The sequence below is a fragment of the Salvia hispanica genome, chromosome 5 (assembly GCF_029641045.1).
Source record: "Salvia hispanica isolate PSC_SH4W2 chromosome 5, Shi_PSC_v1, whole genome shotgun sequence".
In the NCBI taxonomy this organism is placed as follows: Eukaryota; Viridiplantae; Streptophyta; class Magnoliopsida; order Lamiales; family Lamiaceae; genus Salvia; species Salvia hispanica.
Genome location: NC_142696.1, coordinates 34192863 through 34220084, shown reverse-complemented (window position 1 = coordinate 34220084; position 27222 = coordinate 34192863). Strand labels below are relative to the sequence as shown.

General features: G+C 38.8%; 3 protein-coding genes and 1 long non-coding RNA gene across 5 annotated transcripts; 2 read left to right on the top strand and 2 right to left on the bottom strand.

Annotated features, from left to right (window-relative positions):
• Window positions 1–4164: 4164 nt before the first annotated feature.
• Window positions 4165–5958, bottom strand: LOC125191073 (uncharacterized). The gene is given in 8 exon segments (XM_048088535.2): window positions 4165–4458; window positions 4531–4626; window positions 4713–4739; window positions 4973–5119; window positions 5186–5272; window positions 5479–5697; window positions 5774–5925; window positions 5928–5958. Coding segments are annotated over 8 exon segments (960 nt in total). The 3' UTR covers window positions 4165–4257.
• Window positions 5959–6377: 419 nt separating this feature from the next.
• On the bottom strand, window positions 6378–11209 carry LOC125191072 (casein kinase 1-like protein 2). The gene is made up of 14 exons (XM_048088534.2): window positions 10871–11209; window positions 10756–10796; window positions 9870–9939; window positions 9622–9770; window positions 9401–9496; window positions 9242–9312; window positions 8436–8497; window positions 8273–8336; window positions 8111–8195; window positions 7905–8031; window positions 7707–7789; window positions 7572–7635; window positions 7345–7481; window positions 6378–7142 (listed from the first exon to the last, which is right to left on the bottom strand). Exons 1-14 carry the CDS (start codon window positions 10944–10946, stop codon window positions 6843–6845), a joined length of 1425 nt encoding a protein of 474 aa, XP_047944491.2. The 5' UTR covers window positions 10947–11209; the 3' UTR covers window positions 6378–6842.
• A 2703-nt stretch (window positions 11210–13912) lies between these two features.
• Window positions 13913–14932, top strand: LOC125191074 (uncharacterized). 2 transcript variants are annotated; one of them, XR_007171032.2, is made up of 2 exons: window positions 13913–14116; window positions 14652–14932. It is a non-coding gene; the product is annotated as an uncharacterized LOC125191074 (long non-coding RNA). The 2 variants fall into 2 exon arrangements; XR_007171033.2 differs by having other exon boundaries at window positions 14525–14932.
• Window positions 14933–25456: 10524 nt separating this feature from the next.
• On the top strand, window positions 25457–25958 carry LOC125187284 (histone H4). Its single transcript, XM_048083837.2, has one exon. It carries the CDS (start codon window positions 25512–25514, stop codon window positions 25821–25823), a length of 312 nt encoding a protein of 103 aa, XP_047939794.1. The 5' UTR covers window positions 25457–25511; the 3' UTR covers window positions 25824–25958.
• Window positions 25959–27222: the final 1264 nt, after the last annotated feature.

Genomic DNA, 27222 nt, shown 5'->3' with positions numbered 1-27222 from the left:
TTACTTTAGGATTGTGATGCATACATGTGATGAACACTTCGTTAGGAATCAAAACTCTGAACACATAACTTGTAGACCAACTCGTAGATAGTGACAAAAATTTCGGATGATCCTAGCCTCCTAAACGAGAATCGCCTCATTTCAAGTCATAGTATCATCGGAAAGGCGACGGTCTGTTTATCAGATCGCGTGCTGATTATCGGTGCCCGGTGGAAGTGGTAGTGCCCGGCAGAAGAAGTGGTGCCCGGTGAAAGAGGTAGTGCCCGGTGGAAGAAGTGTGCCCAGTGGAAGAAGTGGCTGATTACTAGTGCTTTTTATAGGAGGTGGCTTATTACCGGTGTCCAGTGGAGGATATGGATGATTACTAGTGCCCGGTGGAGGATGTGGTAGATTACTAGTGATTGGTTGAGGTGGTGGAGTAGGATCCATTTTGAGAGGAAATCATATTTCAACTACAGGTTGTGTTACCATTACTAAACTAAAGTTTCCGACTCCAATCAATATAAAAGCTTTAAAATCTAGTTGGTGTACCTCCAGTATGTATGCGACTATTACAGTCGGCTCTAGTGATGAGTAAAGGTATACCATTTTATGAGGATGCTCAGCCCTCTCCCTCATGAAAGCTTTGTCTCTATAGTTATAGCCCAAGTATGCTAAGCCCCTAAAAATCAGCACACCCATGATACTGATCATGCAAAATAACCACCGCCAATTATTGGAAGAAGTGGTTGATTACTAGTGCTTTTTATAGGAGGTGGCTTATTACCGGTGCCCAGTGGAGGATATGGATGATTACTAGTGCCCGGTGGAGGATGTGGCAGATTACTAGTGATTGGTTGAGGCGGTGGAGTAGGATCCATTTTGAGAGGAAATCATATTTCAACTACAGGTTGTGTTACCATTACTAAACTAAAGTTTCCAACTCCAATCAATATAAAAGCTTTAAAATCTAGTTGGTGTACCTCCAGTATGTATGCGACTATTACAGTCGGCTCTAGTGATGAGTAAAGGTATACCATTTCATGAGGATGCTCAGCCCTCTCCCTCATGAAAGCTTTGTCTCTATAGTTATAGCCCAAGTATGCTAAGCCCCCAAAAATCAGCACACCCATGATACTGAGCATGCAAAATAACCACGGCAAATTATTCATAAGCCGACAAATATTAACACCCAAACAATAACAATTAACATAATTAATAAGGTATCCAATGTAACTATTCCCACCGCCGGTGAAAACCACAACCTCCTCGTGGTGTTGCCGCCCTCCACAACGGCGAATTCCACCAATAATACCCACGCCCCCTCCTTTCCTCTTCTACTTCTTCACCCTTTCCACCGCGCCACCGCCCTCCACAGCGGCGAATCCACCAACCAACGCGAATATACAAACGCCCCTCACCCAAAAATGACAGGATCGACCACAATCCAAAGCCAAGAAAACGTCTAACAAACTCGAATCCAATTCAAATTGATTAAATGCGAACCTACCAATACGGATTTCTGAGTAAAAGTAGGAAGACATTACCGGTCGACGCAAGTCCGACGACGAGGAAGATGATCGTAAACGCCAGCTTCGATGCCAGCCTTCTCACCCGAGAATCACCTCCTTTCCTCGTACCTCTCCTCACCCGACATCGGCCCATCCCTGCCACTCCCCTTTCCCGTCTCCCTATCCTTAAAAATGACAACTCGGATCCCAGACCATCTTAAACCAAGAAACAAAGTAGAATCGTTAATATCAAATAAACATAAATCTCATATATCCATTACAAGGTAACTTACCAGTATGGAGATTAGGGCAACAGTACAAATACGCTGCTTTTTGATGCCAGTCCAATGGCAATGAAGATTTCCGTAAACACTAGCGACGCCGCCAACCTCCTCAAATGGGAATCGCTTCCTTTTCATTCATATAAGCTTTGGGAAGGTGGAGCACGGTCGGCTATAATTGCCACTTGAAATGAAACAAAGTCATCGATAGTGGTAGGGAAACAAACAGTTGTATCACATCATAGTCCATCACCGGCTGCACAATCATGGTCAGTGACCAAACTCCAATGCCAATTAAGAAAAAGGCTTTGAAGTTTTGCTCATACATTTCCATCAGAAATCCGACTATGATGGTTACTAAAACATATAAGCCTACCCAAATTAATTCAAGCGGTTGCTCTGGTCTCACTTTGAGCAACTCCATTTTCCTTTTCCCGTAACCAAGAATAGCATATATGACAGCCCAACTATACTAATCCTATAACAATAAAATAAGGTAAATATAAAAAAAAAGGTCACTAGCAATTTACGGGAGAAAAACAAAATTGAAAATTGCAGGTAACAATAGTATAGCACGTACCAATACGGTTTTTCATCAAAGAATAAAAATGTCGTTCCGATCGATGCAAATCCGATTAAAATGAAAAAGATAAGGATAATGCATATTGCCTCACTTGGTAATCAAAATGTGGAATAGCGGAAGGTGTAGCAGATCGGGGAGGTGAAAGGGGAGGAGGTGTCGTGGTCTGAGTAGGACTAGGAGTAGCAGATCGGGCAGGTGAATGAGTCGGAGTAGAAGATCGGGGAAAGAGTGGGAGTTTGAGTTAGGGCTGGGATCAAGTCCGTTATGGTAGAGAAGTAACAGAAGATTGTGAAGGAGATATTGGAGTCAGTGACGGATCTAGGGAGCAGCCCTCCCGGTCGTTCGGAGAGCCTAAACTTCCATTGAATCGAGCCGAAAATAGCATATCCGCCCCCTCCGTGGAGTTTAGAAATATACTTTGTGTTCAATAAATTTCATGTAAAATGGAGTAGTCTAATGGTTTAGGTGTTGGTTTTTTTCTAAGAGGTCAAGGGATCAACCCTCAACAAGAGCATTTTTTTTAACGTACTTATAATTTGTGATCCATGCATCTTAATTATTCTCTATGTAATAAAATAAACATTTAAATATTTAAATCTAAATATTTATTGCTCTACTTATATCATTTTTGTATATATAATTTGTGATCCATGCATCTTAATTATTCTCTATGTAATAAAATAAACATTTAAATATTTAAATCTAAATATTTATTGCTCTACTTATATCACTTTTGTATATAGTATTTACGTTGATTTTGAATGTATATAATATTTATAATAATTTTATATTTTTAAATGAGTAATACATATTTGCAAACTAATGCATGTTTTTATTTTATTAACGAAGCTAGTGCTACTTAAATATTAATATAATTTTATTTATTTTATTATTAAAAATAATATTAAATTAAATATGTAATATTTAAATATATTTTTTTCTCCGCCATTTCGGGGTCTGGATCCGCAACTAATATGAGTATTGGAGAAAATAATCCAGAAGTTCGGTTATGGTATGCATGCTGGTATCGTTACTATAAATAGAAGAGAGGAGATGAAAGAGAGAGAACATCATATTGATTTAATAATTAATATGCAAATTAGATTTGCACAAAAGACATGCACGATAAATTCAATTATGTTTGGAAATCTGTAACGTTCAAGGATATGGTTTTTCAGTTATTCAATTACAAAAATTTATAGTACTCTTTATAAATTAATTAGGATTATATTTCAAAATATTTCATTTACTCCGCTTACAATAAGATTAAAAAAATATTTTAATTTCCTAAATTTAAAACTATTTTATTTCATATTATACATTACAAATTGGAATAAAGTTTAATATAATTTAAACGGCTAATAGTCATGTGTGCATTTAATACATTATAGTAATGAAAATTAATTGTTTTATTTTGAATGTTATAAATGCATTAGTGGAAAATTAATACTACTACATCATACTAATACAAATTCCTAAATGCATGATTGGAAAATTATTTTTTGTACATCGTGGATTACATTTATAGTTTGTACATTTGAAACTGCCGTATGTAATTTAAAAGTTGTATCTAAAATTAAATTTAGATTAATTGCAATGACACCCAAAACTAATAAATATTCAAAATTATGCCCAAAACTGTATAGACATATTGCAAAAATTTAAAAAATGAAAATATAAGCCAAATTATACTGTTGAGGGCCAATTTATAAAAAATTATAGCACAAATTTAATTGAGTTAAAATTGAGTTGGTCGTTAAAATTTTATGGTTTTGTCACATTTGGGGCTAAAATGAACTGATTCGTAGTATTGAGGACCAAAAATTAAAAATGGATTTTAGTCAAAAAATAAAACATATAAGTCATATTGTTCAAATAGATAGCAGATATTTCTCAATCATGGTTAGAGCTCTGCAATATCTATGGATTTCTCAATCATGTCAACACATGAGCCAACAGATTTTCCCTCAGCCATGGCTTCTGCTAGTACTGCTCGAGTTCTTTCATGGCGACGGAGAAGCAAGATAGTGTTCAGAACAGCCCATCTCACTTGGGCATCGGCCTTCTTCTGAGTGAATCCGAGGCTCCCAAGTAGTCTGTCCAACTATCAACAATACAACCTTCTTAGATCTAACTCAAAATAATTTTATCATGAAGAAGGCAAGAAGAAGAAAACCGTATTGATATCTGAGAGACCGCCTTCTGCTGCACCGAACAGCAGATACTCTGTTGCCACACCAGCTAGCGCTATACATGAGAATGTGTTGAGTGTCTGCAAATGAGCATCGAAATCAGTCGTTTTCTGTACACCCTCAATGGAAGGACTATACTAGTACAAGTGTGGTGGCTGAGCCGTACACTGGCTGATACTTTTCCGGTGTTCACCTGAATCAGAAAAACTATTCAAATCAAACGTGATAAAGAAGCATATGTTTATATATAGAAATTTTACTCTAGCTTCACTTTCTGAGCATCACTGAAAGAGCTATGCTAATAACATGATATGATAAGACAACCAATAATCTTCTACATTCCATAAAAGTAGCATTCCTAAATTAATTTTCCAGCCCTTGCGATGATAGAGGCAGGCATATTTGAGTTAATTAAAATAGACTCACTTCCTCAAGAAATTCCAAGTCTACAAAAGCAGTCCCTGCTTGAACATTAAGGGATCCTTCCTTCTTGAGAGCTTCCAAGCTGGTGAGAGTGTAGCCCTTTGGCAGGATCCCGAGCAGATACGCAATCAAGAAATGGCCCGCCTCGTGCTAAATCATACCAAGATTTCAGAGCAACGAAATGGAATGGAGCGTATCAACATAGATGAACCTTACTTGAACAACCCTACTATGATACTTTTGGCTGAAAGAATGGCCGAGCGTATCCAGAATCAAGAAACTGACCCCGCCGTTGAAAGAAACCTATGCATGATCACTTCAGAGAAGATAGTATAGTAAAGAAAGCAGCAAGTAATAGTGCATGATAAGCTCTTTTGCAACAAGAGAGAGGAAATGATGTATGCAACCATAGAGATAGAGCAATGCCAGTGCAATTATATGAATGAACAAATTTATTATACAATTCATGATCCTAACAAAACATCAATGGCTTATCCGAAAGGGCATACCGCATCCAGAGTCCAGAGGAACAGCAATCCAAGAGAGATGAAAAAGATGTGCTGAGGGGTGAGGTCAAATAATTTCCACACTGCAGTCCCCCCCAAAAGAGCAGCGGCTTGAATGCTCCTTTCAATTGAGGTCAGCGTGGTGTCGACTGGGGATAGAAGAGATGCAGTTTCTATCCCGTTCAATCTCAGCTCATCTAGAGTATACAGCCTCTGTGGAATCTGCAAATATCCCCAATTTTGATTAACTATTCATGAATAATGTTTTACTCGAGTATAAAAGCAAGTAATTAATCACCTGACGGGCGGCGCCGAAGCAGCGGAGAGCGGCGGGGTTGGCCCTGACGAGATTGAGAGCAGCCCTCTCATCGCCTTTGCTCAATTCCTTGTCCACTTGCTCGAGCACTTGCCACCTCTCTACTCCACTCACTATTTTGCAGCCACGCCGTCTCCGCTGCCAAACATCACCACACCGCCACCCATTTTCCCCCAAAGTATTCAACATTTGCTCCTTTTTTTTGGGAAGAAATAGTCCTAGTAATAGTTTCTTTTTTCCCCACCACTCACTGTGAGAGAGGATAATTGGCGCCAACGGTGTCGTTTATGTCCTCAACCTCCACCGGTATCTAGTTTTCGGTTTTCTGAGAAAGATAGAGTAAATACAAAATTTTCAGCAGATTTTAATCCAATGTGATTGTATTTTAGTCAAATTACATTTTTTCCAACCCATAATTCTTGAATTCGCTTGATAGGATCAAATGTGCCTCATAAATCAATCAAATATGAAGAATGGGTACCAGTCTAAAAATTTGCTACTATGATTTATAACATCATTTTAAAAGTTTAGGAAATACAACAGGATTTTCCTAAAATTTAGGATTGTTAAGACCAGTATCCAATACTAATTTAAAGCCAACAAATTCAATAGATACAAACAGAAAAGTGCACTCAAACTTGCAAGTTGCAATTATTCAAATATACTATATCTAAGGATACAGAGATGCGTAAGCAGTAAAAGTAAGTGGCGCCAATTTTTTTAGAAATGGTTACAATAAAAATTGCAGTCTCTGAAATTGGTAGTAATAACTTTGTAACGACCACTGGCCAATTTTACACACAAGACCAGCCGCAGACCTGACTGAAGAAGAGAAGTGCACATGGAAAAAATAGACCCACACTACAACTCCCAACTCCAATAAACGCAACCCTACTACCCACTCAACCACCAACTCATCTCCTGTGTTTCAATTCACATCTCTACCAGTGACAGTGAGTTGAGTTGGATTACCAACAAAGTTCAAATTCCCTCACAGCTCAAATCACACATTTTTTTTGATGATTTACAGGCATGTGCTTACTGTTGTTTTTCAGTGAAACCTCTCCTCATCATCAAAATGCAAACCTTCGATTCCCTTTATTGTAGAGTCATAATTCTTAATGCTAGAACTGTTCACCCCAGAAGAAGTATGCTTCGCATTGGAGGATCCACCCTGCGGAAAGCTTCTTTGCCCACTTGATGTTTTGTTTGCAGTAGCTGGACTAGCCTCAGGGGTCCTAGAGCGAGTAGGATCAGAATCATTTCCCAAAGTAAAAGTTTCGCGGCTTCCATAAACAGTACCGCGTCTCAGTGTTCCGCTAGACCTTCCGAAGAAGGTGGAGTTTGACAGCTGCAAAATTAAATGAGCTAAGAAGCAATACTATAACACCAAAAATTCAAGATTTCATATATCACTAGATAAGACAACATTTATATTTGACAGTATGTCTAATTTATATGATTCTGGGTTATCATGATATATCTTTTTTCTAATTTCATCCACTAATCCAAGCACCTTATCAAATCCCAACAAAAACAAATTAGTAGCTTACCACAGCATCCTTGCTTGCTGTATCATTTGCAGCTGGACTCTTCTCTCTGGATATTCTAGAATTTATAATCTGCCCAGATCTTCTTCCTGCAGGATCTCCCGAAGAAGGGCCAACCAGCGTTCCTGCTTCATCACCTCCTGTGAGGTCAAACAAGGAGAGATCTCAAATGCCAGATCAATAGAAACCACACAATGTGAGAAAAAAAAGTACAAATGTGCACGACATACCAGGCAGCCGTTCACCACTGGGGATTGCAGGGGGAAGAGCCGAGCTTGTCCCAGCTCCTGGGCCCTGAAAGAAGTAAAGAGATCCATAAATTTAGATATTATGCTTCAAAAGCTTAAAAGGTTGTGGACACTTACAAGAGGCCGTGAAGGAGGAGCAGCCATTTGAGACTGCTGATACTTTAAGATGGTCCAATCAAAAACATAGTCAAACTGGAAGCCTGCAGGGAAGACATTTGAGGAAACAGTTAACCTCTCTATCACCCTTCTAAGTTCAACGAATTGTGCCATAGAATTGTGTTTGCTAAAGCGGAAAACTGGAAGAAATATCCAGACCTTCGCGAATGAAGAGGTCACGGAATATCCTCTTAAGATAAGCATAATCTGGTTTGTCTTCAAAGCGCAGTGAACGGCAATAATGAAAATATGATGCAAACTCAGTTGGATATCCCCTGCACAAGGCCTGGAAGGAATGTAAATCAGCATTTATACAAACACCTAAAGCAAGCATGTCCAGCGACAATATTCCATGATAAACTTACCTCAAATGAGGTTGAGACCTTTTTCTCACTTATTTTCTCATATTTCTGTTTCTTAGTTCCTGCCTTTAGTCCCTGCCAAGGAAGACTGTACAAGGATATGTCAATCGGCAATTCCAAGTGATAAATAGAAACAATAGTACTCCTATATGATTTACTGTTTACCTTCCTCTTAAGAAGTACATCAGCACAAATCCAAGAGATTCCAAATCATCTCTCCTGCTTTGTTCTATGGTCAATATCAATAGCATCTCAATAAAGCAGTGATTTTACCTGATATCAATCTAGTAATCAAGTTTTAATATCATGGCAAGATAAAGAAATATACCTATACCAAGGTGAGTATTCACACTGGCATATCGTGCAGTCCCAGTCAAGTTTTTGTTCTCCCTGCAGTGTTTGCAGTAGATTAAAATTTAACTTTTTCAAACAGAGAAATCTGAATCCACAATTGACAAGTTCGATGAAAAATAAGTTTCTTTAAAATTTGGAGTTCAAAGACACAAGAAAAGATTTGCTCCAGGCTCCAGCATATTACTCAGTACTTACTTTGGGTGAAAACAATCTAGTCTATAAGCAAAAGTGATATGGAGCATAATACTTATCACTTCACAACTTAACAATTCAGTCTAGAAGTGAAAGCAAGATGGGACTTGAATATATATTCAAACTGGACATGATGATCTTGACCTATACAGACTGGATCGATGAAAGATCATATCTTACAGATAAAAAACGACATTCAGTATATCAGAATTTAAAAGTAAATATTGCTATATAGCTAATGTTTATTATCAAAGCCAATAGATATCAACAAGGCCGAGTCTTGTTCCCACTGATATTAACATGCTTACGCACACACAAAGGTATCTCAGTTACTAGTTTGCAAACTTTTAATTTCTTTATCAAAGCTATGAACATAAATTCATTCAAGACAACAGGTTTATACGCCCAAGATCTTATACACGGCTCATTTTTTGGAAGAAAAAAAAAGCTGTTATACATGACTGATGATTGCACAACTTGAAATCAAACAATCAAACTCAATGCACAGAGCTATATGAGAAATTGAGTAAGAATCATGAGAATCTCCCATATGTTGAACTTCTGCTGAAATACTGATGCTCATCTTACCTGTAAGGAATATGTTGATGTGTAGAACTGTCTCTATATTTCTTTGCCAAACCAAAATCAATGACGTAGACCTAATAATAATGATAGCAGAAACAAACTTTATTCAGCAAACAAAACCCACTATTACAGAAAAAAAAACACTATTGGCAATATAAGGACCTGATTGGCACGCCGTCCCAAACCCATGAGGAAATTATCCGGCTTGATATCCCGATGTAAAAATGATTTTGAGTGGACAAACTCAACACGATTAATCTGAGAGAACAATTAGGCAAACCTTATAGCTAGAGATATACATGCAAAACTGATGCTAAGAAAAACAATTCTTTAGTGGCAATGGCATTACAAAAGAGATAAAGCTAAAATAGGAAAACAATGACCATTTGATCAGCAAGCATGAGAACTGTCTTCAAAGAGAGTTTCCTGCTGCAAAAATTGAAAAGATCTTCCAGACTGGGCCCAAGCAGGTCCATAACCAGAACATTGTAGTCTCCTTCTACGCCAAACCATCTTACATTCGGTATACCAGCTGCAGGGTTGTGGCTAAAGTTAGAGTCCGTGACATGATTGATATAAAAAGTTAGTCAGTAAGCAAACAACAAAGTGAATGTGCTGCTTGAAGAATTACTTCCGCCTTGTAAAATTCTGTACAACTTTGACTCATAGAGCAATTGAGGATGTTTTGTCTTCACATTTTCCTGAAAACACCAAACGTGGCATCAAAAACTATAATAGCCAAGAAGATTTCATCAATACTAGTGTGCTACTGCTGAATTTGCAAGCTTAACATTCTCAGCACACACAATTTCTTGAATATGATGCCACTTGTTTATATTACGTTTCTTAATAACTGAACAAGAGCAAGTATACAAAGGTTTGAAGTGGCAATGGTTTCCGTCTTTCTGTAACCACAAGGTACGTTAATAAAGGTTGGAGGTGATCTAACAGAAAATTGAAAGAAATCCTTCTCCTTTGCTCAATCAAATGATAGAAATGTGCTTTCCTAGTGGTAGTTTTACAAGCACCGTCAATTTCAATACAGGGTAAATAAGAAACATCTTCACAACCAAGTAAAGCTGTGGTGAAGAAAATATGTTATGTTACGTTTTCTGCAATGTTACAATATCAGGAAAGCCTAGACACAACAAACCTCGCAATCATGAAAAAGCAATTAATTCCGAGAAGTAAGGAATGAGAAAACTAAAGCTGAAGGATATTGTAGCCACCTCTCATATGGATTGAGGTTATATCTTCGTGTTGCATCAAAATGAACAAAACAAGAGTCAAAGCAACCAAAACTCATAAAATGCGACTGGATTAATCCCATAAGAGCATACAAGTCAAACAAGTCAAGTTCAACCTTACAGCACAAGAACACAAACACATGCAAATAGTGAAAAATCCAAGATAGAAGCAATATTCATAACTGTTAAAAGGGAGTAACCTCACCATAGAACAAAAGAAGATGAGATTGTAAACATATTAAAACTAATTAGAAAAGCAGCAGGACTTACTAGCTTAATTGCAACTTCATCGTTAGTCTGAATATTTGTCCCTGCATACACCGGAGGTGAATTAGTAACACAGAAAACCAAAGACCAGAAATTCAGCTGAAAAAAAGAAACCTACCAAGATAGATCTCTCCAAAAGATCCACTGCCAATCTTCCGACCTAATCGATACTTATTTCCAACTCGCGGCTCCATCAACAAAAACCCTCGGATTTCTGGATGAAAATTCTCCACTCCGCACGTCAAATTAGGCGGCAATCAAACCCTACATATGGATCTCGGCTGCTGCATAATATGGGTTGGATCTAACAAGTGAAACGATTTGAACGAGATTAACTCCCACTTCCAACAGCAGCGGCACTAGGGTTAGTAGTTAGAGAAAGGGGAGGGGGGAGATAGAAGAAAGGGGAAAAAACTTCTTCATAACATGTGTAAACGTATATATTACTGTGTGCGTGTTTTTGCCAGTGTTGAAGGTGTTCGCTTTTTTTGATCGGTTTTCTAAAATTGTAGGGTGCGGTGTGGACACGCGCCTGGCTGGGGCGTGGGATTCTGATTCTCGTTACGGAATATGGGTTGGAGTTGAGTTCGGTGTTTGCGTGCGAGGGACCCTTTCGTCACGTGAATCACGTGATGCCTTTTCCATCCAACCTGGCGTTTTATCACGTGAGTCTAATTTTTACTGCTAATCGAGTTGTGTAAACCCGCAATTACCCTTTATTCCTTTATTAGAGCATCTGCAATGGTGCTTAGGCCAGCCATAGGCCAGTCATTCTCTCCCCTACCACGTCAACAACACTAAAAAAACGACCTGCCACATCAGATTTAGGTCAACCATAGGTCAGCCGCAATAAAAATAATTCAAAATATACTACATTCACGGAATTAAAATTACGATTAAAATACGGAATTAAATTTACGACATATATACGGGAAAAATAATCCATTCCATTAAAAAAAAAGTACAAAGATTTAAAAAAAAAGTACATGATTTTTTTTTTAAAAAAAAGGGCTTCAACACACGAGCCCCGCCACTCTCTACTCCTCATCGCCGTCGCCGCCGCCGCTGCCGCCACCCGTGGTAACTGAGCCCACGTCGGAACCCCCTAGCCGTGCCCTCGCGATCTCCAAATCAACACGCATGCTCTCAAGCATCTCGTGAAGAAACATCTTCTCCGTGGGGTCAGTGGCGTTCTTCCACTCTTGGAAGATCTTGTACATCTGAGCCCGCGTTTGGTTACGCGAATGGAGAGTGTACTCGAGTGGGGCGGGTGGGAGGGCGGAGGACTGGACCTGGGGCGATAGGGGGGATCCGCCCCTCGCAGCCTGCTGCGCCCGCTTCTGTCCAACCGGGCGGGGGCGACCAGTAAATGAAGGAGGGGATGGAAACTCCTCAGCATCCGGGGGGAGGTCGTGGGATCCGCCGCTGCTGCCGCTGTAGTCGCCGCTATAGTTCAGTCGCTGCTTCTTCGGCCACCCAGCGTCGCACCCCGCCCGGAACTTCTCGGAGTCCTTCAACAACAAGAAGCACTCCCAGAAGGTGAACTCCTTATACTTCCCCTCCAAGGGGAACTGACTCGCGGCTATCCTCCGGGCGTCGTCCTCATTCTGCCCACTTCTGAGCTGACGGAGGGCGTTGGCGTACAAATTCGCAAAACGGCCCACCGCTGCCCTGGTGCGCTCCCACCCCTTCCGGACCTCCTCGTTGCTGAAGTCCTTCCCGTGCGGGCAGTGCCTCCTATAGGCAGCTCTGATCTTCGACCACATGTTGACGACCCGCTGGTTGTTCTTAACCAGCGGATCGTCGCACACCTCCAACCACCCCTTGGCCACCCCTTGGCCACCCCGGCGTACTCATCCTCCGTCCACTTCCTCTGGCCAGGGGCAGCGGGCTGCGATGACTCGCCGACCGCCTTGCCCTTCCCCTTCCCCCTCGTCTTCTTCTTCGGTGTGGCCCGCGTCAGTGGAACGGGAGTATCATCTTCCCCGAGATCGATCCCCATATCATGCAATGACAGAAGGTCATCGCCAGAGAACTGCGTCTCCACCGGGGTCGATGTGTGAGACGAAGCCGTCAAAAAATCAAGCGAGGGCCGATATACCGTGTCCCCTCCCGGTGACCCCTGCACCCCCCCTGCATCCCGGGATGCATACCGTGCTGCATCCCGCCCTGCCACATCATCCCCATCATCTGCTGCTGCATCTGGGGCATACCCCCCCACCCGGGCGCTGACTGTCCGCCGCTCCCCTGCCCGCCGCCCGGCATCTCCCACGGCATACCCCCTGGTTCCCCCCATGCCCCCCCCCCCCCGGCGCACCAGCCATCATCCCCATCATCTGATTCCAAGGGATGTTAAACCCCGGGCCCATCTGCCCCCATCCAGATCCCACATGTACCGTGGGAGTCTGGGATCCACTCGTCGCTGGACTAGACTCGTTGTTGTGATCCATCGCTCGATGATGCTCTTGTACAGAAAGTTAGAGAGAGAGAAAACTCGTCAAAACAAGTGGTGCAAATGAAAATGAAACGAAAATCGCGTTTATATAGGTTTAAAAAATAAAAATCAAAAATCGGCGCTGGCCGATCGGGCCGCCACAATGGCGGCTAGCCGATCGGCCAGCGACGAGCGATCGGCCAGCCCACGCCGATCCGCTCGCCGATTTCGTCCTCGCCGATTGCAATGGTTCGGCTAGCCGATCGGCTAGCGCGACGAATCGGCTAGCCGGTCGCTAGCCGACCATTGCGGATGCTCTTAAATCCTAGTATTTGAAAAATGGTAGATTTAAGTTAGAATTTCTATCATTACCATTGAATTCATAAAAACGTTTAATTCTATTCAATCGGGTGTAGGATAGATTTATAACAAAACAAAATTAAATATTTGAAGAAAAGATCAAACTAATAAAAATCAATTAAAAACAATAATAAATTAATTAAAATTATTTTATCAATTCGCATATCATTGAGGACGTGTTTTATGAAGTGGAATACGTAGGGTTGGAAAAGTTATCCACCATATTTTGGTTGTTTTATAGAATGGAAAAAATACTCCCGGTAAACCGGGATTCACTCCTTTGACCCGAAAAAATTTACTGTTTATTATGGAAAGTGGTTGATTTTAGACCACCCAAAATTAGTGGGTTTAGATTCACTCCTCGGGGCTTGTACCTGGATAGGGGGTTACATTTTCCTCAATACCCCTCCATTTGTCTATTTTTGAGAAGAAAATCTGAGAAAGAAGGGTTTTGAAAGTAGAAGAAGCTGGACGGAAGGTGACGCTGTCTAAATACTCTCCGACCAACGGGTTAGGCGTCTTGAAGACACTCTTCTCCGGCTAGCGGCTCGCTAGCGTGCCTCATTCCAGGTTACACTCGCAATTTTTTGCTTCGAAAAAACATATAGGTTACAAAATTGCGAACTATATTTGACCCGATTCCGGTAGTTGAAGGTCGATTTGCTGAATTTGGTTGTATGTGTTGCCGATTACTGGTTGTATTGTGTCGGAAAATATGGATTTTTTACTGCATTGATGCTGAATGAGCTAAAACTTCGTAGGTTCTTCCTAGAAATTCCTAAATACCCCAAAGTTGAAACTCTAATCACTATTTTCATTTTATGATTTAAATGTATTTCCCAAAAAAATATGTGAAAATTTGCCAATATGGAATTGGTGTTATATCTTATTTTTCGGATCTGTAGAATGCTATTATTGTGTCAATTGTTGTTCACATAAGCTAATCAAAGCTGGTATATTAAAATCAATTAAAATCAGGTATTGTGTTGGGTCCATGGCTGATTCAGCTTCGACGAATGCGAATGTGATTCAGTTGGTAGAGGATGTTGTGCGTAACTACCGATTTGATACTATTTGTGTAATACTAATTGCACTTCGCTCACAGTCAAAGGATTCCCCCTGCCAGGGTTAGTGGATGGTGGACCAGAACCAAATTCACCTGGAATGTTGCCCGTATCTCGACCCTCATCACCGGTGGCTCGGTCCTTTCCAAACACAATCTTCCAGTCATTGTAGAGCGGCCATGTCTTATTACGTAGTAAGCGAGCACTATTGTCAGCTTGTCAAAAGGATAAATAAATTAGCAACAGGGGATGAGTGAGTGTAGGGTAAGTTATGAGTTCTACCTTTACCCTGATAATTTGATCCCATTGTTCTTCATCACAATCGATTTTGTAGTCGTTATGAACATTAAATCCGACGCACTCCTGGCTAGGACTAGTGAAAGAGCTCCATATGCTTTCTTCCAAATGTGGATCTTGGATTGGATATGTGGATCAGCTCTCAAATCGCTCCGAGGGAACTCCTGACGCAATGAATCTTCGCACTTCTGAAGGTAACCGTGTATAAAACCGTTGTCGGACTTCCAGCCTGTCGCGACCAGTTCCTTCAGTGTGGCGAGTAAATATGCCTCCTCTCGGTCGGTCCAACTGCGGCGTGTGCGGTCAGTTTTGTTCTTTTTCCGTCCTACACCGTCAACAAAAGCTATAACTAGGATGCACAAGGTAAACGGTACACAACATCGCCCAACATACCTCATTTTGTACACAAAACATACATGGATGTGAAGAAAATATACTCACCTTGGTTTCCGAATCCCGCTTGGCTCCCTCCGTTCGTGCGCATTGAATTTTCCATCACAAATGAACTGAAAATTACACAATCTATGCAGCTTGCAGCGTGAATCGAAAAAGAAACCACTCCATAAAAACTAAACCGACAATCAAAAATAATAAATTCGTTTCTTCAACAAGATGCTATCATAAATAACAATACTTAAGACTAACATGATTAGCAAAAATTAAAATTAATGTGAAAAACTGACCTTTGCCGTCTTGGGTGTTTCTCAAGGATGCCAAGAGTCAGTAGGCGGGAATTGTGAATTGTTAGATGGTGATTTTGGTGCTAAATAGGGTTTTTTTTTTCTCATTGAGGACAATTTAGGAATGATAATATTTTAGCTAGGATAGATTGTTCATTACAGAATGTATCCACATATGGGATTACATGTATAAAACGTGTGTTAGACTTAACTAGTCCATTAATCCTTTCTATAAAACATGTGGTATGATTAGATGCTAACATATGTAATCCACATTTATAAACCATATTTTAATCCACACCACACAAATCCACACCACTCCATAAAACGCATCCTGAAAGTATTGCTTGAAGCTCGAATCAGTGTCTTTGATGGTAAAGACATCTTGATAAATTTATGTTAATTTTGAACCAAAAACATCACAAACGACTTAAAAGCATTGATTTATCACTCATGAAAACTTATTAATCTTATTAAAGTGTGTAATTAAACAAACTAAACAACAAGCAGAATGTGATGCCGATGTAGAGGCACAGATAAGAAACGACTCCTACATCTACAGCGAATGGGAACATGAATGAACCGAAACACACCCAAAAGAGATGGATTTCGAAGATATACAGGTATGAGACTACATATTCGATGAGAGCTTACGAAATTTGATAGGTGTTACTCATACTAACGATTGCATCTCATTTTCTAGTGTCAAACTTAACATTAGAGTTCTTGTGAGATGGGTAACCCCTGGGATACTCGCTTCCCTCGGAGCGTGTGAGTGGTAACAAAGCACGCTAGAAAGACTTGTGTTGGTATAAGAGAACAACTTTTAGTATGAGAGCAGGGTCATTCATTACACAGAAGATATACATATGTTTTTAATTTATCTAGAGTAAAGGCCAAAATTGGTCATGAACATATGACCATTTTACCTTTTTGGTCATAAACATTATCTTTTGGTTTTTTTGGTCCTGCACATATGAAAATTTGATCATTTGGTCCTCCGTCAACATTTCCGTTAAAAACTAACGGTCAACGGGTTTAATCCCGATTTTGACCGAATTAAACTTTTAATTCTAATTTTTTATTCCCTAACTAATTCCCTAATTATTTTTACACTTCAATTTCATCTTCTTCCTTCCTCTAATCTTTCATCTTCTTCCTTCCTCTTCCTCTCAAATTGCCCCACAGTTCCACGCTCCTCTTTTCCAATTTTGAGATTCTCGAAGATGTCGTTGATGAAGTTGTTCATGATGCCCATTGCCTTGCTGGAGATCCCGATGTCGGGGTGCACTTGCTTCAGCACCTTGAAGATGTAGATCTTGTAGGTCTCCATGCTCTTCTTGTTCCTCTTCTTCTTCTTCTTCTTCTTCTTCTTCTTCTTCTTCTTCTTCTTCTTGTCGCCGGCGGCGGCGTCCAGAAGCAAAGCTGTTGTCTTCTCCACCGACTTCCCCACCGCCACATACACGGTGTCAGAAATCACAGGTGAGGAGAAGCCGGGAAAAAATCTTCAGTCGGGCGTGGTGGGTGGGTTAGAAGCGGCGCCATCGTTGATCACCAAAGATAAAATATCAGTGAATTATTTTTTTTTTGGCGAAATTGAATTGTAAAAATAATTAGGGAGTAAAAAATCAGAATTAAAAGTTTAATTTGGTCAATATCGGGATTAAACTCGTTGACCGTTAGTTTTTAACAGAAATGTTGACGGAGGACCAAAATGATCAAATTTTCATATGTGCAGGACCAAAAAATCCAAAAGATAATGTTTAGGACCAAAAAGGTAAAATGATCATATGTTCAGGACCAATTTTGGCATTTACCCATTTATCTATCACCTTTAAACAAATTTGAGAATAGTTAAATGCTCATTGAACGAATAAACGTTCCACTCATGCAATTGTACACAAATGTTCGAGGCTTTTTGTTAGTCACGCTATAATTCTTGTAATTTAGGAAAAGGAAAGATGAATTAAAACCACTCCAATAGCCCAATGACGAGTTTGCAATGTTTGCGGAGGAAGTATGTGATATTTTGTTTTAGTTTTAAATTTTTTATTTTAATTTTATTTTATATTATCATTCCCCTAGTTTATTGGAGTATAAAATCTCGGCATTTCTTCTTGAATGATGGATTCTGCAAAGCTAGTGCATTTTTCTTTAAGTTGCTTACATTACCTTTGTTTTCTGCTTTTAATTCGTGTTTCGTAGGTGAATTTAGCTTGTGATAAACTTAACAATGTGTTAATCCGATTGTTTAGTATTCAAGGTTGTCAACTCAGCATGTTACTTATCTTGGCCGTGCCTATTTCATTGTTCCTCTAATCCTTTTTGTTGTGTTAATCTATAGATAGGCAATTCTTAGAGCAACTCCAAGGGTAGAAGGTAAACGAAAAGGGTATATCATGTTTATATCTTCTCAAAAATTGCAATATACCTTTCTAAAAATCAATCAACTCCAAGGATAAAAGATATATCATTTAAAAAAAATAAAATAATAGTACAAACATTAAAAAAACATAAAGTGTAATACCTTCTCAAATACCTTCCCCTTTGGAAAATGATTTTTTATGATTTTTTATGAAAAGAAGGTAAATATGTTGGATATATGATTTTACCTCTCCATCAATGAAGAGGTAAAGATACCTCTTCAAAATGAAAAAAAGGTATAATACCTTCTCAAATACCTCTCCCCTTGAGAATGTTTTTTCATAAAGAAAAGGTAAATATGGTAGTTATATTAGTTTACCTCTCCATTTACCTCTCCCCTTGGAGATGCTCTTACTAGTATTTTGTAATGGGATGGAGAGAGAGAGAGGGGGAAAAAAAATGAACAGAGCAGAGTGTGTGAAAGTTGGCCAAATGATAGAATGGTAATTTCTAAAGTCAAAGATCACAAGTTTGAGTCCAACGTGGTATGGCCTATAAATCAATATCATTTGTTCATTATAAAAAAGAATATGACGGTGTTATGACGACTAATTTATGCGGCGGTGGGCGGTGGACGAAAGTAAGCGTGAGCAAAACTTGAAAACCATATGTTTGAATTTTGAATTAAATCAAATTGAAATTTAATTCAATTTTCTTTTTTGGCAAATTTCAGTTCTTTCTTTTTAATTCATTAAGGGTTAAAGTTACTCAGTTTTATATTTTTGGTTGTACATTTAAATTGTTTTTACAGTTTATGATTTTGAACCCTTAGATAGTGTGATTGTATCGAATTTTAAATAATCAATTCAAAATGTAAATTCACTATGATTAAGTGGAGGATAAAGTGAGAAGTGTAATGAGAGAGACAATCATAAAACAGAGACAGAGATTTTGGTAATGTAAAAAGACAAAAAATACTCTTACTCTGTAGTTCAATTTGTATAATATTGAAATGCAATGTAATTAACCAGTATACTTTGCATTTTTCGATTACTTTTAAAATTATAAATTGAACTCCGAGAGAGACACTGATATGGCACAAAGGGAAAATGGAGAAAAGCCCATCAGCAACAAAAATTAAAGTAGGAAAAAAGCTTAGTAATACAATTTCATAGCGGGCATTTTTTATATCAAACCCGAGGGTCACTTTTGAGTTATCGCATTAGTGATTTTTATTTTCTATGGTTTTCAATCTATCACAAATACGATTGGCTTATTTAACAAATTTATTGAGTTTGGATTTTTATGAGTCACTTTACTAGTACCTATTATCACACACTTCAATTATTACATACTCAAGCCTTTCTTAAAACTCACACCCAATTAAACTGAGACTCCTAATGCCAAACGAAAGGAGTAATATATTTTAAAATCAATATGCACTATTAACTTACTCATAAACTCATTTATAGAGGGAGTAGTACAATATGTCAGTGTGACTGAATAAATAATTTAGTTGGGTAGGTACAACTTCTCACCATAAACTAGAAGACAGCTTGATCGTAGGTTACAAAGTTGTGTTTATGTAATCCCCAGACCTCAAGCTGTTCGAAGTCATAGTGACTACTTTAATCATAAAATAAACATTCCTAATAATGTAAATAAAAAATAAACAGAGAATCTGAAGTACTAGTAAGTTGGGCAACATTTTGATACCCACGTTACCACGTACGTACCACCAACCAATTTGGTTCATAAATTAACTTATACTTAGAGCATTCCCAATGGAGGTGGCGAATTCTCGGCGATAAATCGCCGGTTATCGCCGAATTATCGCCGGCCATTGTGGCGAAGTCGGCGATAATTCGGCGATAATGTTGCCGTTGCTTCGCCGAGTGGCGTTCTAACGCCGGATTATCGCCGAGCGATCGCCGGCCACTGTGGCGACGCTCGGCGATAATCGGCGATAATTAAAATTTTTTTTTTTTTTTTTTGAACCCAACGGCTATTTTACATTCCACCCCTATAAATATTTCCTCCACTTCCTCCATTCATCACCCACAATCTTCATTCTCTCCATTTTCAATCTCTTCTCCCAATCTTCAATTTTCATCAAAATTATGAGCTTTTGGAAGAAAAGTTCCCGATCGGGTAAGGATAAGGGTAAGGGGAAAGAGTCGAGTTCACAAATTCCCAACACGGATGAAGCAAACGAGCAGTGGATGCAGTCGTTGTTGGCGATGGGTTCTCCTCCCGGCCAACTTCCATACGGGGGTCCGTCTCCTTTGCAGACTCCTCCGGCGCGGAGACTTTCTCCGTACTTCAACTCTGCCGGCAGAATGCCCTTTCCAGCCGACGATGTGTATCGGCCCCAGTTCGACACCCCCGGATCAACCCCAGGCGACCAAGAATCTCAGGCCGCGACACTGAGCGCGGAGGACTTCGAGGTGGAAGAAACGCCCACCGAGCCGCCTTCTAGGAGCGGGAGGGGGAAGGCGCCGGCGTCGTCGGCTGCGACTGATACGGGTTCCGATGAGAGGCCGAAGCGGGTAAGGACTACTTACACTCTGCAAGAGTCCGAGCTGATAGCCGACTGCTGGGCGGACACGTCACAGGACGCGGAGCGCAGCAACTACCAGACTGAGATCATATTCTGGGAGCGGATTGCCGCGAAGTACAGGAGCCACAAGACTGCCTCAATGAAGGACCATGGCAGCGAGGCGATCCGTCGGCATTGGGAGCGCCTCATGAGGGACTGCGGGCACTTCAACGGTATTTATTCTAACTTGATGACTCACATGACGAGTGGCCAGAACGAGCACATGGTCCGAGATGAGGCCATCCGGATGTATAGTAGCCAGTACTTGTCGACGAAGGGCTTCAAGTATTGGAACATCTACGATAAGCTGAAGGATCTCCCCAAATTCCGGACGGGAATGCACGACGCGCTGCACGGGAAATCGGTGCGCTCGCGACTTAGCGTTTCGGAGAGCGAGGGGAGCGCGGCCCACATCGACTTGAGTGGGGATGGTCCGCACGAGCGCCCGGAGGGAGTGAAGAAGGCGAAGGGGAGGCGGAAGGGGAAGGGCGCAACGTCGGAAGTCGCGTCGGAATCCGTCATCGACTTAGAAAAAGCCACTTATTCGAGCAATGTCGCCAATCTGACCCAGATGTACACGCTGTACTTCACCGGCGGCGGGACCCCTGAAGAAAAGGCGGCCCTCTGGAAATGCATCCAACACCTGCAGAGTACGCTGGGGCTCGATCCCGACGCCCCTCCGGCCCCTCCGTCTTAGATTTTTTTTTTTTAAATCTTTGTTTATTTGCGTTTTTTATTTGTAGTTTTTTTTTTCTCGTTGTATTATATTTTCCAATGATTAATACAACGATGAATTGTTCATTATTAGTCTATTTATTAAATACATTTGTAGGGAAAATTAAATAATATAAAAAATAATGATGTAAAAATGAAATGTTGAGTTAGGGAGAAATAAGGGAGAAATAAGGGAGAAACCAATGTAGCACTTGGCTAAAAACTGGGGATAAATTTTGGTGCTGATGTGGCGCTGATGTGGCAGGAGTTAGGGAGAAATAAGGGAGTTTTTAGGGAACTCCATTGGGAGTGCTCTTACTCCCTAAAGTCTTTTGCAAATAGGTATTTTTCAAATAAAAATATTGTTGATGGAAAATGAGCTTTATCTTATTAGAATAAATTTTTTTCTTAAAATAAAAAGTTTTAAATTTTAAAGAACAAACCAATATGAGAATAATTTATAATTTCAAGGTTGAAAAGAGTAAAATTTTGAAAGAAGTATTAGATGGATCACTAAACCTGCACTGATATAGACCCAGAGATATATGGGGTTTATAAAAACTAGTGTCACACCCCGTGCGATGCACGACTTAATTCACGTTCTACTTATACTAATTTGAAACATGAGTCCAGTATTTTTAAAATGAGAAACAATATGATTAGAAGTTCTAAACTTGTATATGATAACAATTCACAATACAAATGAAAACTCATACAATTAAATAAGTTTTCAAACTAAAATTTGAACACAAAACACCCGTCAATAAGAATGCTTTCGATCTCTATTGCAAAAAGATCAACCACAAACACATGTTGATTAAAATAAGCTTATAAATGTTGATTATAATGGAGTATTAGATATCTAATACTCTCTCGTCCATAGTAGTGGAGGCATTTTTTTTCGGCATTGTGAAGTGAGTTAAGTAATAATAAAGCAGGAAATGAAAAACGTGATAAATACTAAAAATTAAAATGACTCAACTATTATAGAACATGCAAAATGACTTCACTTCTATCTAAGGGAATACTACAAAAGCTGTAAATACAAATTAATAACATACAATTAAGAATAGTTCAATAGTAAAACAATGTTACAAAAAGTTAAAAAAGAAAAAGAAAATAACACATCGTATCTTTTACAATAGATTCTTCGTGTTTTCGTCTCTCCTCCACTCATGCTCTTGTTCCCTGAGCTATAAGATCAATCCTAACTATTTTGCCGGACGAATGCTCCAAGTTTCTTGATCTCTTTGCTAGTGAGAATATTAGAGTTATATTTAATTTTTATAGTTATAGTAATCGGTTATGGATCCACCACTAAAAGCAAGTGGATTGACATTTTTTTATGAATTTAAAGGCCAAAACTAAAGAACAAAGAACACAGTTAAGCTAAAAATATACTACCAAATAAACAATTTGAAATAAAAAAACAATGTAACAGTGCAATTCGCCAACTTAAAAGTGAACGCATTTGAATTCCTAAGTTTCTTAGCATTTCAAAATTCTAAAGAGTAATAACAAAAGGCAGGTTTAATCCAGATTTGGTAGTAGAATAAACCAAAACACACAAAATGCATAAGCAAACAGAGCAAATAGAAGAATTCTACCAGTCGGCTACATATTTTAGCAACCCATACATTTCAAAAATGGCAAACTTTAGCTCAACATATTTTCTCTGGCTACGATCTACTGCACAAAGTCAATGTTCTCAAATTTTTGACACAGGTTGTCATATTCGCGGGCAGCGCAACGGCAAATATTCCAAAAATTGCGGAGAGCAGGACGTCAAATATCCATAACAATGACGTGCTACTTGGTGGGATCCTTGCATAGTCGCCACCATGTACTACACACTTTATGCGCACTCTCCAATAGCTTTTCAGTATGCAAACCTTTGGAGGATATTCACCGTCAATTCCTATGTAGTCGTTCCATGGTGGCGGAGGATGAAGAGGCAATAGGCAATGTGCTGGAGTCGGATTTCGTTTCCATGCTCAATATATCTATGAATTTTAGGGTAATGTGTATATCATAGTCCTGTATATATATACAGTGATTGGATGTGAGGCGTCATTCATCACTGAAACAGAAACGAAAAGTTCTCATTTATTTAGCTAATTAACCATGATCATGGCATTTTCAAAAAAACGTTCAATAATGATGAAGGCAATTTGAAAACGTCTTGGAGAATAAATGTCAATTTAAATCCATAGTGATTGTTGGACGTGAGAAGCTTAATGCTTAAAACTTATAAATATTCACAATGATAACATTTGTAACCGTTATACTATTAAACTAAATTTAATCTTATCTAAATATATGTATAATCGCATGAATTAGTAGGAGTTACAAAAGCCATAACAGCTCAGCTTTCCTTAATTGCATTTACATCCTTTGCACAAAATTATCATTCAAAATGGCCCAAAACTCGCATTTTATATATGTATAGATTACTATTCTTAGGTCATCTCCAACCATTTACATCAAATACAAATTCAGTTTTGAGTTTGGGTCACACCAAAATATAATTTTACTCCAATCATTTACTCCAAATTCAAACCCCAAAAATATTCCATATTTACAACTTTTTATATCTTTTCAATTATACCTACGTACTTATTTAAATTACATATTATCCCGCAATATTATGAATAATTTATATAAATTAAATTATTATACAAAATTTCTTATTAATATATTTTTGTATTAAATATAATTTATATTAAAAAAACATAATTTTAGTAAATTTATTAATTATTACTTGCAAAAGAAACATAATTTATTATGGTACGATAGTCTCGCAATGTCTTGCTAATTATTTAATTATTTTCAATGAAAAAATGTTTGCAATTCTTAAAAAAAGAGTTACGTGTATTATATGGCTGGCTAATTCAACATGTTAAAATAATAATAAGGACTAGTATGCAATATCTCAAAAAAAATTTGTAGTAGTTACTCATTTTTAGTGTTTACTCTAAATTTGATATTGTTTTATTAAAATATCCAAAAATGAGTTTGCATATGATATATGGTTGGAGAACTTTTTTACACAAAAAATGGAATTTAGTGTACGGTCAGAGGTGATCTTAGTTATGGATTACTAAATCACTATGAATTATATTAAATTTAATACTACCTCCATCCCATAAAATATAAATTTTATGATGTGAATTTTCACTAATACAATACCATTTTTCTTTTATTCTTTCATATTTTACCAATTTTTTTATCTTACTTTATTAGTTGTGCATTAAAACTCGTGTCGTTTAAAAAGTTGTCTATTTTTCAAGGGCGGATAGTATAAATCACTAAACTCTAATTTAAAATAATTACAAAATAATTATTAAATAAAATAAAATATAAGTTTATAATTTTCGTAAATATGGTTGAGGCAACATTTGGTGATTGGTGTAGTTGATAAGCTATCCTCCTTCGACACATAATTCTATTTTATGCATCAAGTTTCACACATCATTCGTTTACTAGATGCGATTGTCCGGAGAAGCACTTCCCATCATGCATAGACTTTTTATAGTGAGACTAGAACACTTTGGAGTTTAGAGAGATTGTGAAATTACGAAAAAGATCTTCTAATCCACTCTTCTTACTCTACTTCTACTCCATCTCTCACAATGCAATAAAATAATCTTCCAGATTGTAGTATTGTTTTATTGCATTGTAAGAGGTGGAGTAGGAAGAGTGATTAGGAGATCCTCTCTAGTGAAAGTGATGAAATTGCGTAGAAATCAAAGATAAAGAACTGCAGAAACCGTTAAGAAAAAGAAGATGAAGAACGGCATAAACCACTAAAAAGATGCAAACAAAGAGAGCAAAGAGATTTTCTTTATTGACTATAGCACAAAACACAAACTACACTAACTCGTAGTAAATCCTAAACAAACATTTCTTTTATCACTCGTTTATTAAAATGCAAAACCCATTGGAGTTGTTAGTTTTAAATGCCACGTCAGTTATCCGCAATCAGATATACTTATTCACAGCCGTCGATCTCAAATATCGTACAGCCGAGATCTAACCTTTCTAATTCACTCAGATCGACATCCCAGCCGTCCAACACCACAAAATCCTACAGCTCAGAGCATTTCCGCCAAAACTGACCACGAAATTCAAATCTTCCCTCTTCTCCCCTCTCTTCTCCAGCCTTTAAAACCCTTGAGATTCTCACAACAAATTCCATCTCTTCAATTTGCCGAATCAAATACTCCTACAAATCTCTCACACCGAAAATGTCTGGGCGCGGAAAGGGAGGCAAGGGGCTGGGAAAGGGCGGAGCAAAGCGTCACCGTAAGGTGCTCCGCGACAACATCCAGGGCATCACGAAGCCGGCCATCCGGCGTCTGGCGAGGAGAGGCGGCGTGAAGAGGATCAGCGGCCTCATCTACGAGGAGACCAGAGGAGTTCTCAAGATATTTTTGGAGAACGTTATCAGAGATGCCGTCACATACACTGAGCACGCCAGGAGGAAGACCGTCACCGCCATGGATGTTGTCTACGCTTTGAAGAGGCAGGGTCGGACTCTCTACGGCTTCGGCGGCTGAGATTTTATCAAATTTCTTAAGATTCTGCTATTATTTTAAGTTGAAATCGTTAGGGTTTGTAGATCTGGTATTTTGGTGTTCGACTGTATTACCTCTTATTTTGTCTATGGGAAGAAAATACCTTGTTGAGAGAAATGGATGTGTTATTTCATCAGTTAAACAATTGGTCTTCGTTGAAGGGCGCAGAAAATATAAATCGATGTATTCCTACCAATATTGGATTAAACCTTGCATACCAAAATATCAGGAATTTTCAAAAAATATAAATAAAACATTCAGGTTTTGATTTCTTTGCCGATGACGTGAGGCTAGTTTCCCTCCCGGCAGGGAGAGTCCCATCCACCGGTGCTCTTTTTTTCAGAAATTTGTTTGTAAATTGGAAAGGGGATATGAAATTGGAGATGAAGGACTGCGATGTTGGCTACATTGGTGATGGTCCTTGCTTATATGTATAGTGGAAAAGTTAGGGGTTTCCCCTAAAAATGTTTGCGTTTGTGTTGATGATGAGTGCTTGCATTTGGCGTGTAGGCCTGCTGCTGCATTCATGGTGGAAGTTATGTATGCGTCATTTGTCTTCCAGATCATTGAATTGGTTACCACTTATCTAGAATTGAATATTTTCAATTTAACTATTTTATCTTGTTTTTTTGTGAATTTGTTATTCGTGTTCAATTGTTTGTGTTTCTATGTTGATCGCACAATTGATGTATTGGGATGTTATATTATCATGGATTCATGTTTTAGGACGAGTACAGTTTTGTCCACTCATAATGGATTAAATTAAGGCAGCATACAATGAGCCTCGAACAACAAGTGTTTTGACTTCAGTTTTGTTTAAAACTAGGAGTGGTTGGTTCTCCTCTTGTTGCAGCTTGATCTTGTGTTCTTCTTGTTGCGGCTTGATCTTGTGCTCCTCTTGTTGATTGAAAGCTATGTCAATTGTCATCAATTAGTTCTTGTATCAGCAAAATTGGCTCTAGTGGTTTGGGAACTAATACAGACTACCTTAATTCATGGGTCTGTCTTGAATATGCATCTATGCTGTTAGTTACTCCATTCATTGTTTAGTGTAGCAAAATCATAGTACTGCTACCTTTTAATTTGGCTGGGACATGAGAGTGAGTATTTACTATTTTGAATCTGGCTTCAGGAAGTCAGTTTGATACAGAAGGCAACAAGTACGAGCTCAGATTGATCTTTGAGCTGTACTCGAGCAAGCATAGTTTGAGCACATTTAGTTGTTTCTAGTTTAAACCAGTAGTCTCTGATTCAGCACTCAAACATTCTGGGCTGTTGGAACGGCCCCTAGTCAGTTGCCTTGGATGCAGAATAATTGTATAAAAAACTTTAAGGCAAAAAATCATTTTTACATTATCCTAAACTTGTTTAGGCATTGTGA